At 53.4% G+C, this 12,524-nt stretch overlaps 1 protein-coding gene across 1 annotated transcript in view; it reads right to left on the minus strand.

Moving 5' to 3' along the window:
• Window positions 1–10,207, minus strand: part of ASTN1 (astrotactin 1) — a 56,990-nt gene extending 46,783 nt beyond the window's left edge. Inside the window, exon 1 of the mRNA XM_071564890.1 lies at window positions 9,870–10,207. Within this exon, the coding sequence (XP_071420991.1) occupies window positions 9,870–10,152 (283 nt within the window). The 5' untranslated portion in view covers window positions 10,153–10,207. The remainder of the gene's footprint in view (window positions 1–9,869) is intronic.
• Window positions 10,208–12,524: the final 2,317 nt, after the last annotated feature.

Consider the following 12,524-nt stretch of genomic DNA (forward strand, 5'->3'; position numbering starts at 1 on the left):
CATTCCCTTCCCCACCAAAGCTGGCCAGTTTGACTCATTCAGGCAGGAGCTCCCCTGCAGGAGAAAGGGCACTGCCTTCTGCTGCCAACCACATAAGGACATCCCCCTGACCCACGCTGAGCCACCATCCCCATGCTGGAGCTCCAATCTGTGGTGTTTTCCCACATCCTCACCCCTCCTGCAGTGCCCCGAACCCTTTACTCACACCAAACCCTCCCCAAGCCCTCCACCTACAGAGCTAGAAGGGCTTTTTTAAGCCTTAAGCCATCTCTTCTAAAAAACCACCCTGCTTCTTCCTCTGTGTTGGAGCAACCCCATTACAAGAGGGCATTTGGTGGCTGCAGGGCAGCAGCACTGGGAAGCACCAGGAGCCCACCAGCCTGGGGAACTGGTTCCCAGCACTGTGCCCTCCCTCTCTCACTCCCCTTGGGATGCCAAATTAATTGCCTTGTCTCCCGGAGCTTTAAGCTGGAACAAATAAAAGAAAAAGGGGGGTTGCCAAAACCCATAATAAGGTCTACAGTTCCTCTAAGCTACAAGGGCTGCTTTAAATTTTGTGGTTTTTTTCTTTTTATTTTTTTTTATTTGAAGGAGGTTTCCATGGTAACTGTCTCCCATCACACAAGAGCCTGTCCCGGGGATATTTCGGGGTTGCTAATATCTGCCTTCCCAGGCAGCCACTGTGTTGTGACGGTGACATCGCAGCTGGGGGTTTGTGGCAGAGGAGGAGGGCAGGAGTGCAGGAGAGAGGAAAAGGAGCTCCCAAAAAAACAAGGTCAAGGTCCTCCCTGTACCTGGTTTAACCTCCTCTCCATCTCAAAGGGCTCTGGCAGCCAGGATATTGTTTCACTTGGGCCACTGACCTGATTTGGGAAGCACTCCCAAGGCAATACAGCCCTTGTCAGGCCAAGCAGAAATGACATGTCCAAGCAAGATCACAGGCACAGTCTCCTTGTCATCTCCTACCACCTTCTCCTACTCTTCTTCCAACCCTGTGAGGTGGGCAGGCCTTGGCACAGATTGTCCAGAGAAGTTGTGGCTGCCCCATCCCTGGGAGTGTCCAAGGCCAGATTGGACAGGGCTTGGAGCAAACTGGGATAATGGAAGGTGTCCCTGCCCATGGCAGGGGGTGGAATGAGATGAGCTTTAGGGTCCCTTCCAACCCAAACCATTCTAGAGTTCTATGATTCTCCAGTTTCTTTCTTTTACCAGGCTGGTTTTCAGCTAGATCAGATCCCTGTGGGAGTAAAGTCAGCCCTCTTCATCCCCCATAGCTGCTTGCTCTGCTGCACTTGTTAGTCATCCTAATTACTGAAATGCCTCAGAGCTGGCCAGAAAAGGGACCATGTCACCTCTTGCATCAGGGCTGCAGACCCCAAAATTCTGTGCCCCATGTGTCACCACCAGCTAGAGGGTCCCTCAAGGATCCTTTCACTATGAATGGTGAAAAATTGCCCATTCCCCAGTGGATCTGCAGGCAGGACATCACAGAGGGGACAGACTTGGACTGTCTCACCAGTAAACAAGACCTCACAGCAAAGCAAGTGTGAGGTCAGCTTAACAACATTCTAAAGCAGACTCCAAAGAGCCCAGCTCTGAGTGAGCATCCATCCCGAGCACCCCCCAGCTGCAGGGCAGGAAAAGGGGATCAGAAATACAACACAGCCCATGGGAGCGGGGCATGCTCCCCTCCAAGGGATTTCTCAGCATTAAAGCCATAGTGGGACAGCCAGCACCTGGCAATCAAAAGCCTTCCCTGATCTAGACAAATCCCTCAGCTGCTGCTTGGGGTGAGCCATGGGCCACAGCTGCAGAGAATCCAGAGCCTGGCAATTTGGAAAGAAAAGGACAACCAGTCTTAAATGACAGAGCCGTCATCATCCAGGCGCTGCCTTAATCCCACCAGGCAAAAATTCCTTCATTTGAAGGACTGCTCTGCAGCAAGGATCCAAGAGAGATGATTTCAGAGCCTCTGTGTAGCTGGCTAAGCAACCATGAAAAAAATAAAACAGAATAGAATGGAATATAAAATAAACCTGAATAGAGCAACAGAGAATAAACCAGAACAGAGTAACAGAGAATAAAATAGAATAAAAAATAAAATAAAATAAAATAAAATAAAATAAAATAAAATAAAATAAAATAAAATAAAATAAAATAAAATAAAATAAAATAAAATAAAATAAAATGGTAGGAAAAGGAATGCAGCCCAGGAGCAAATGCCACCAGTGTATGGAGAGAAGAGCAGGGGTGAGACAGTGGCATCAGGGAAGTGTTTGTCTGCCTGAGGGTCCCCTCCAGCACTGGAACCACAGCCAATTCCAGGGGCGTAAAACCTGCCACAAGGCTTTGGGGGTCTTTGAGGAGCACCCACAGGCGTAGCTCAGCCCCCAAAACTGGGACAGGTCTCAGGAACAAGATGAAGCCTGAGCATCCCCGGCTGGAGACAGGCTGAGAAACTCAGGCTCGGACTGATTAAAGGGAGCCTAAAGAAGGAACCAGGCCCCCTGCTGCCCCCTTGGCTGGGCACTGGTGTCCTGCCCACCCTGCCAGACCCTGATACCCCAAGGAAAGGCCAAGCAGCCCCACATCCCACTCCCCCTGCCGCTTTCTGGGTCAGTGAGATCCCCTCCCAACGCTGGAGCCAGCTGGATGCGCGGTTGCTGTGGCAACGGGTTCCTAGAGACGAAATCCTTATTTCTTACTTTTTTTTCCCTTGGCTAAGGAAAAAAAATATACAAGAGGCCCTGTACATCCACTGTGCCACTGAAAGCTCTGTGCCCAGCAAGAGAGTGATGGGCACAGCATGGGCATAAGGTGTCCGTAAGGATGGGGACATGCACCCTGTGCCTCCCTCCTGAGCCTTGGTCACCCCAGGCTGGCCATGGGGGACTCCCTGCTCCTCCCTGGGATGCTGCCAGCTTCTCTGCAGCATTTTCCACCCCACCATGTGGTCTTAAGGGCTGCCTCTGCTCCCCTGAGGTGGGTGCTGGGATCCATCCCTTGGAGGAGGGTGTGGGACCAGGCATGGGGGTGTCCTCAGTGCTTCAGTACTCTGAGCAGGTCACACCCCTTTGGCCCCATCCTTCAGCTGAAAAAGGGATGTGGAGAGGTCAGGTTTACATTGCATGACCAAGAGGAAGGGCTGGAATGGGGTCCCACCAGCAATTTACACCCAGGCAGTCAGCAATGGCACAAGGGGGCATGAGCTTAAGCTCTGCCAGGGGAAATTAAGTTGGAGATAAGAAAAAAATTCTTTCCAGAGAGAGTAATCAGACATTGGAATGGGCTGCCCAGAGAGGGGGTGGATTCCCCATCCCTGGAGGTTTTACAACTGAGATTGGCCGTGGCACTGAGTGCCATGATCTGGTAAAGGGACTGGAGCTGGACCAAGGGTTGGAATTGATGATCTCGGAGGTCTTTTCCAACCCAATCCATTCTATGATTCTATGATTAGATAAGCTATTAGATGAGCCTGTCCTGTCCCACTGTGTGCTCCAGGGCAGGTCCAAGGCACGATGCAACTCCCTTGGCAGATCCCTCTCTATTTTGCTGGAAGCTCTGCAAGCCCCCAAGCCTTGGTGACCAACATCTCCCACAGCAGAGTGGACATCCAGCAGCACTCTGGATGCTACAACAATGTCCCACCACCCGCAGCAACCACTCCAGGATGATGTAGGAAGAACGTGGCACCCCTGGATTTTCAGTAGATAAAACCCCCAAGCATCCATCTGAAATTCATGGGAGCCAGGCTGGCAGCAGGAGGTAATTCAGTGCCTCCCACTGCCAGCACAGGTTTTGCCAAGGGGCAGGAGGGCTGCTGAGACAGGTCATTTTGGAGTCCCTTCCCCACTGCAGCTCCCAGTGGGGTGGTTGGGACTGCTGAAGGCACATTCCCTGGCTTCCCTCCAAGCCACTGGGCAGGGAGATGGCAGCAGCCGCCCCCTCGGCTGGGCACGCCGGAGCATCCATCATACCAGCAGGTTTCAGAGCATGCGACAGCGTCCAGGATCAAAGCCAAGTTCAATTAATGGCTCACAATCTTATTAGAGAAATTATTTCAGGATCTTGAGTAAAAGTCCGATATATCCACTCCATTCCATTAGTCAGGCTCATTTAGTAATTCAATCAATCTAAGCAAGGCAATTGAGCTCCCCTGGTACAATTTAACTTGGTTATTCACTAGGTACTTAAAAATTTCTTAATATTTGCTTCATTATTTCACCATTACACCTATTTCCAGGTGCAAGGTTCGCACCGGAGCGATGCTGTGGGTCCCATGATGGGATCAGCCCTGCTGGAGCCCTCTGTCGTATCCTGGTCCCTGCGATGGGAAGGGGCATTCTGGTGGTGATGCCAGGGTGCCACTGCCTCCCCTAGGGATTAAGTCAAGCCAGGGACTGGCAATGCAACACCCCAAGAACTGCTTTCCTAATGCAGAGAGCTGGGACCAAAGGGCCGCCCTGTGTGCCAAAAGCTTTGGGATCACAACCAGCATCCAGATCCAGGTGAGAGGAACTAAACTCAGTGGGATGCTCTTCTCACTTGACAGGGAACTGGAGGGAAAAAATGGGCTAATGCAACCCTGCTGCCCCTTGGCTCCTGTTTCCCTCTTCCAGGGCCTTTTAGGAGCTGGGGGTGGAGGACAGACTGGGGAGGACACCATGTCCTGCAGTCTGCAGCAGGGGGAAGATGTGTGGGATGAGGATGAGAGCCGACGGGTGTCACATCCTGCAGCCTGGAAGGAGAGCCGGGACCGGCAGGCGCTCCGGTGGCCCATCATCCCGATTAGCAGCAGCCAACATCCCCACTGTGATCTGTCTCACATCCCCACAACCCCCCGTGCTATCCTGTTATTAACCCAGGGAAGTCACAGCCAGAGCACCCACCAGCACAGCCAAGAGCTAAGCTGGGATTTAGCAAAAAAAAAAAATTGATTAGATATTTCGGGGAGATATTCGAGAGCAGTTAAATATGCCCAGCTCATCGGTGCCTTTGAAAAATCTCACCCCTCTAAAAAATTAGAATTGATTTTGTATTTAAAAAGGAATCTATTTAATTTAAAAGTAAGATAATTTGAAATCATGACAGGTTGTATTAAAGCTGGAGTTTATGATAATCTATTAAAGTCATTGAAGTTAAGAACTGTCTCCCATCCTCTGCTGCTGAGGCTCCCGGGAGGGCGATGGGGAGGGGGAAGTTGAGGGGCTGCACTGCCCTATTTCAGGGCACAGCAGCTGGGATGGAAACTGGAGAGGCAGAAAAAGCTCCTTCAGCTACTCCACACTCAAGCAAAAAAAAAAAAGCAGGATGTAAAAACCCCCATATTTCAAGATCTTGAAATATCCGGTGCCCAGAAAGCACGAGTTCAACACATCAGCTCTGCTTTCTCATTCCTCAAGTCGATTTTACACTCGAAAAGGTATTTCAAGACTTCACTTTTCAAACAGTCATTGCACTACAGAGAAGGCGAAGGAGTCAGAGGCACCGTCTTTGGCGCGGATTTTAATTGCATCGCAAATCTCCACCGAGCCCGAGGGGAGCCAGGGTGCTCGTAAATAGCCCTCTCACTGCTTTATAAGCTGAGAAGGATGGGGCCCCAAAAAATTAGCAGCCTGCAGGAGTGTGAATCCAGTTAATGACATATCAAATGTGGCTGGATGCTGCCGAGCCAAGCAGTGAGGAAGAAGGGGGTGTGAAGGTGAGCGGACAGGGAATATTGAGCCGCAAATTAGCATTTCTTAATGGGCACCGATCAGCAAAATGCTTCCTCCCTTCAGGAAAAAATACAACTAATGCAACAAACACAAAATGAGATGAAAGGCAACCATTCCAAATGAAGGTTTCCTTGATTTAGAGCAGGATGAAACCAGGTGATTCTAAATGCAGGCAGCCCAGTGAGCCCCATCCCGGCTCCCACCTGAAAATTGGTGCTTCCTGAAAATTCAGGAGGTGGGAAAAAGACCCACAGCAAAACAGGGAAAAGATGTCAGAGTCCCACTGAGGACCGGCATATAAAGCAATGTGGGGTTTATGGGTGGGAGCACAGAGCTGCTCCTGAGTGAGGCAGCATGTGCACAAGAAGGCAGCCAGCACAATTAAAACTCATTCTGTTCATTAGCAAAGAGAGTTACAAAGCAGCTGAAAGCTTTGCCCAAGTGTCTCCTCTCCTCCTAAACCAGAGGTAATAATCCCACAGATGGTCCCTCTGCTTTTGGAAGAACACAAGAGCAAATGCAGGGTCTCTGTGTTTGGGAGGGCTCAGCACCAACAGACTCAACACACCTGCCTCTGGCACCAGGATGGACACAACAGGGAGAATGAGATCTAAAATATGTGCATAGAAAGCAGGCAGCAAGCAAGGCCTCACCCTCTTGTGTTAATATAATTATAAAGTTGGAGCATATCATTAATTTATGGTACCAGAGCATCTCATCAGGGGCAGGAGTAACAGGCATTTTTGGGATGCCCAGTTCAACACACACTCCCCCAGCACTTTAACAAGCACCATTGGTGGCTCTCCAAAGACCCCATTCTCCAAAGGTTCCAGTACATCTCCAGCTGGGGGAGAAGCCTTGATCCACGTGCCCATCAGTGGGATGTCTGGCTTGGCCACCAAGGCAGGGGAACCACACACAGCTGTGTCCATGAACACGGGCCAAGCTTGAGAGTCCTTGAATTATTTAGGGAGCATTTGAGGGGAACAGCCAACACCAGAAGGGGATGATACCCCACCATCTTTGGGGTCCCCAGTCCGGACCCTTTTCCAGCTGCTCCCCTTGCCCCTTCCACTGCCACAGTCCCAGCCTGCCACAGCCACCTCCCCACATGTTCCCACCCTCCTTGTGAGGACAATGAGGCATGGAGAGACCCTCAAGAGAGTTGACCAAGAGCCCCTGTGGCAGAACCAAGGTGCCACTGCCATGAGCCTCTGTGCAGCACTTCCTGGTGCTCCCAGCCCAAACCCAGACCCTCCTTGACCCAGGGGCAGCAACTGGGTCTGGTCCAAGGCTCTGCCAACTGGGAGGCAGCTTAGTTTCCTTTGGGAATCCCTTCCCTGTGCACAAGCCCTGGATCTGAAAACCACCAGAGGAGAAGAAGCAGCTTCCCAGCTTCCCCCAGGTCAGACACTGAACCAGACCAGGCTCAGAGTGAGTGTGGGGATTATCCACCCCTTTGACACATTCAAACTCAACAAGCTGGGCACAAATAGGTCTGATGTTTGCCAGGAATGGTGCAAGCAGCACTGTGTGAAGCCACATTCCTGGAAGGATGCTCAAACACCCTCCAGCCTGTGCACGAGGACTCATGGAAACACAAACAGCCACCCACACCAGTTCCATGCACTGATCTGACGTGGCCATGTTCCCACTGAGTGCACAGAGACAGGAGTGTTGTTCTGGGGTTTTTGGGGCTGGGGGCTCTCCAGCTCCAGAACTTACAGCCTCTGAGTCACCAAGTCTGGGTCTTGCAAGATCCCTGAGCATGTTAGAGTTTCTGCTGTGCAAAAGCAGTGTCCAGGCTAACAGTGGTACTAATAATGATAATAATAACTCTAATAATAATAAAAACAACATGGTAAAGCAGCACAACAACAAGACCCACACATGGCAAAGGGGCCATACCATCTTCAAAGCAAGCCCTTCTCTCCAGGGGAGAAGGAGATGTAACATGACATTTCCCAGAAGGCACCAAGCCCTGGCAAAGAGGGGGGCTGCAAAGTGCAGTGTACCCTGCCAGCTCAGCCCCCAGACCCACAAGTCCAGGCAGGGATCCCCTCTGTGTCTCCACAGCCCAAATCCCTGCATGCTGGGGACTGGCACAGCACCATGCATCCCCAGGTTCTTGGGGGACCAAAGTCTCAGGTGGCAAAGCCCCAGAGAGCCTGCCCACCACCAGGGTATCAGGGTGCACTGGCATGAGGCCAGCCATCCTTGTATTTGTCTGGCAGAAGAAAACAGAAGGAGGGAAAAGCAAAACCCTGCCATCAGTCATCATCAGTGCAAGCCATGGGCGCAGTGGGGGGCTGTCAGGGCAGGTGGGTCCTTCCCTCCACAGCCCAGTGAATGCTCGTGAATTGGAAAAATCCCTCGGGAAATCACCACATGCCCAGGGATCCCCCCCCCCCCAATTTCCACCCAGATGGTCCCCACTGGCAGCACCCCAGGGCCCACTGGGGTCCAGCTCCTTGGGACCGGATCTGAGGGGGCCAGGGGACAAGTGCCCAGGTGGCCTTTGGGGCACGGAGGTGGCGCGGGGCTGGCGGCCATGCCTGCGTCCGCTGCATCCGCAGCGCTGCTGCCTTGTTGCCACAGCAACGCTCTCCGGCCTCGGCTGCAGCATCCCGCGGCACAGGGCTGGACCAGGGAACGGGGGGCACCACGGCCCGCTGCCCCCTCCCCACACGGCCCCCAGGCTCCAGCAAAACATCCCGGGGTGTTCCCACAGACCCCCCACCTTGGCATCATTAGTGACACGCCTGCCTCTGGCTATATCTCGGGAGAAGGGGGATGCCCACACAGCAGCCAGAGCTGCCCCAAGCCCACCCAGCATCCAGGACTGGGGTTTTTTAGCTCATGGAGGGGTCCAGAGGCTATGGAGGTGATGAATTTCTAGGGAGAAAACCCCATCTGGGGTCACCACTGCACACAGGGGTGGTACGAGGAGCAATGTCACATCAAGCAACACACAGTGCCTCATTTTCGGGCCAACATCCAAACAAGGGCGGCATTTCAGAAACTTCATGGGACACCCAAGGTGCTGCTGGAAAAGCAACAGATGGACAAGGCTGCAGGAGGTGGCACAGCCACGGTGGGGCTGCTATGAAAGCCCTGGTGGCATTTGCCCAGGGCAGGAGGTTATGTGTGGGATGGGAACTGGTATTCTGCAGCAAAGTCACCAAAAATTACACATCTCAGTGACTTGTTCCAGGTGTGAGGAGGGAAGCAGGTCCCTGAGCACAAGGGGTGGAGGCCTCTCTCTGATCCCAGCATAAACAAAGGAATAAATTGTTGGCTTTTTATAGTGGAAGAAAACTGAAGGAGTCCATGAGATAAGGGCAGATGAGCCTCACGCAGTTGGTGAAGAGCAGGTGGGAACCACCCAGGCCATATGAGCAGGCCAAAGCCCCACACCTGGGGGCAGGAGTGCTGGGGGCAGCACACACACAGGCAGAATGGGATATGCTGGGCACGGGAGTATTTTTCCATCAGGCTGCAGGAAAGGTGACTCTGCTCAGGGGCAGTCAAAGCAGAAACCCTCACCTCCAGCTGGGCAGGCTGGGAGCAGACAGTGGGCCTCCTGCCAGCGCAAGCCGCCGGTGGCCATGGATCGAGCTGGGAACGAGTCTAGTGGATGACAACCTGGGAATGCATCAGGCGCCCTGGGCCTGCGGCATCTCCAGCCGCGATGCTGCAGTGGGTGAACTGGCACCGGGGCCGAGATGCTGCAGTGGGGTGAAAGGACACCGGGACATGCGATGCTGTAGTGGGATGAAAGGACACCGGGACCTTAGATGCTGCAGCGGGGTGACCCGGCCCCGGGGCCGAGCAGAGATGCCGCAGCGGGGTGTCCCTGCCCCGGGGCCGAGCAGAGATGCTGCAGCGGGGTGTCCCTGCCCCGGGGCCGAGCAGAGATGCTGCAGCGGGGTGTCCCTGCCCCGGGGCCGAGCAGAGATGCTGCAGCGGGGTGACCCGGCCCCGGGGCCGAGCAGAGATGCTGCAGCGGGGTGACCCGGCCCCGGGGCCGAGGTGCTGCAGCGGGGTGTACCGGCCCCGGGGCCAAGCAGCCGCAGGGCGCCCGCCGGTGCGGCAGGGAGGAGCCCCGCCGCCGGGGATGCTCGGGGCCCCGCCGCGCTCCCGCAGGCTCACCCAGCACGAAGTAGGGCAGCTCCGTGTTCTCCAGGTCATCCACCACCACCATCTCGCCGGGGAAATCGTTTCGGACCGAGAAGAGCAGCTTGGGCTCGGCGGCCGAGGGGCCGTGCATGATGCTGAGATCGTTCTCCCGCAGGAAGGGCAGCGCCGACACGGTGATGCTCTTCAGTTTGCACTCCAGCTCCTTGGCCGCCGCCTCCGCCGCCGCCTCGGCGGGGCCGCTGCCAGCGGCCAGGCAGCACCCGGCCAGCAGCGAGCACAGCCCGGCCAAAGCCATCTTGGAGCCCCGCGCCGCGCTCCCGGCGCCGGGAGGGACGGAGGCGGCGGCGGCGAGGGGCGGGCACCGCGGCCCGGCACCTCCTCCCCGTGCGGCGCGGCTCGGCACGGCTCGGCTCGGCACGGCTCCCCCGGCCCCTGCCTCCTCCCGCCTCCGCTTCACGCATTATCCACCCCCCTTATCGCTGGAAAAGCGGGAGAGCTGCGGAGCGATGCGGTGTCAGGAGGGATGCGGGACTGCCCGGGCCGGCTACCTCTGCCTCCTGCGCTGAAGAGAGTGTAGGTACCACCCCCTGCACCCAGGACAAATTACAGATCTCCAAAATCACAGACCTTCAAAATCCTAGGAGAAATCCCAAACCTCCAAAATCACAGACCTCCAAAATCAAAGACCTCAGAGATCCCAGACCTCGGAGATCCCAAACCTCGGAGATCCCAGAAGCCAGAGACCTCCAAAATCCTAGAAGAAGTCATGGAACCCAAAGCCCCAGAAGAAGTCACTCATCTCCAAAATCCCAGAAGTCACAGACCTCCAAAATCACAAACCTTCAAAATCCTAGGAGAAATCCCAGATCTCCAAGATCTCAGACCTCCAATATCCTAGGAGAATTCCCAGACCTCCAAAATCCCAAACCTCCAAACTCCCAGAAGTCAGACACCTCCAAAATCCTAGAAGTCAAGGAACCCAAAGCCCCAGAAGAAGTCACAGACCTAAAGAGTCCTGGGAGAATCCAAGGGACTCCAAAGCCCAGAAGAAATCACACATCTCCAGATATATACATATATATGTGGAAAGTGTCAGAGCCAAACACAAACCCACTGGATCCGGATCTTTTTGCACTGGATACTTTTCATTTTCACTGTTTTTAAGTGAGCACAAAGCAGCTGTTTGACCAACAGCCACACCTTCCTGCAAACACCTGTCACATCCCCTCTGCAGCCAAAATCACAGAATCATAGAATCATAGAATCAGTTGGGTTGGAAGACACCTCCGAGATCATCAAGTCCAACCCTTAATCCAACCCCAGTTTGATTACCAGATCATGGCACTCAGTGCCACATCCAGTCTCACCTTAAAAACATCCAGGGTTGGAGAATCCACCCCCTCTCTAGGCAGCCCATTCCAGTGCCTGATTACTCTCTCTGTAAAGAACTTCTTCCTGATATCCAACCAATGTTCTGATGGGAAATGTTCTCCTCTTCCAGTGTGGGAGAAAGGCCCAGTCTCCATCCCAGTAGGAATATATGGCCATGCCGGTGTGGTTCCTGCCCCCCAGGAGTCTCCTGGTGGGAGATACCTCCAGAACTCCCTATGGAGGCATTTACCTGGAGCCACAGCTCCCACCCCACAGCTCCTCACTGTCTCCTTGTGTGGAACCCCACACAGCAGATACGAGGGACTTTAAAAACTCTTGCAGTTTGTTGTATTTTTATTCTGCAGAGCTTTTCCTCCTCACCTTGCAGGAGTTTCCCCAAATTGCTCCTCCCTCATCCATACCATAGAATCATAAAATGGATTGGGTTGGAAAAGACCTCCGAGATCATCAAGTCCAACCCTTGGTCCAACTCCAGTCCCTTTACCAGATCATGGCACTCAGGGCCACGGCCAAGCTCAGTTGAAAAACCTCCAGGGATGGGGAATCCACCCCCTCTCTGGGCAGCCCATTCCAATGCCTGAGCACTCTCTCTGCAAAGAAGTTTTTTCTGCTCTCCAGCTTCAATTTCCCCTGGCAGAGCTTGAGCCCGTGCCCCCTACCAGCTGTGAAGCTTAACATGTCCCAGGGTCAGTCCACAGGGACAGCTCCCACACCCCCAAGCACAGGAGCCACAGCAGGTGCTTTTCCCCAGACTGATTTATGACACCCCCATATTTATAACTTGAATGATATTTTGGAAAGGCAAAACTGTTCTCACCAGAAATTACCTGTGTTGGACAATCAGAGCTAAGGCAGTGAGATGTACTGAGGTGTGTTTCAGCAGCACTGTCCCACTTCAGCACCAACCGCCTGCAGCTGCCAGGAAAAACAAGGAAAAATCAGGAAAAACAAGGAAAAATCAGGAAAAACAAGGAAAAATCGGGGAAAAAAAAAAAAAAGAAAAAATGGGGAAAATCAGGCAAAACCAGGAAAAATGGGGGAAAAAATCAGGAAAAAATACAAGAAAATGAGCAACGGTGTTTTGCAGGACATGGTCCTTTTTGGGGGGAAGCACAGAGTCCTATTTTGGGGAGCACCCTTTGGGTGTCCTTTGCCAGGCCCTTTTGCTGCTCTCCCCTTTTCACCAGGGAACACAAACTCATTAAAGGAGTTATTTTATTTTTAAAAAAGGTGTAATTGCATTATTCAGAAGGTGTCTTCAAGGAGGTCTCTTCA

This window comes from Pithys albifrons, chromosome 10 (assembly GCF_047495875.1).
Source record: "Pithys albifrons albifrons isolate INPA30051 chromosome 10, PitAlb_v1, whole genome shotgun sequence".
Lineage (NCBI taxonomy): Eukaryota > Metazoa > Chordata > Aves > Passeriformes > Thamnophilidae > Pithys > Pithys albifrons.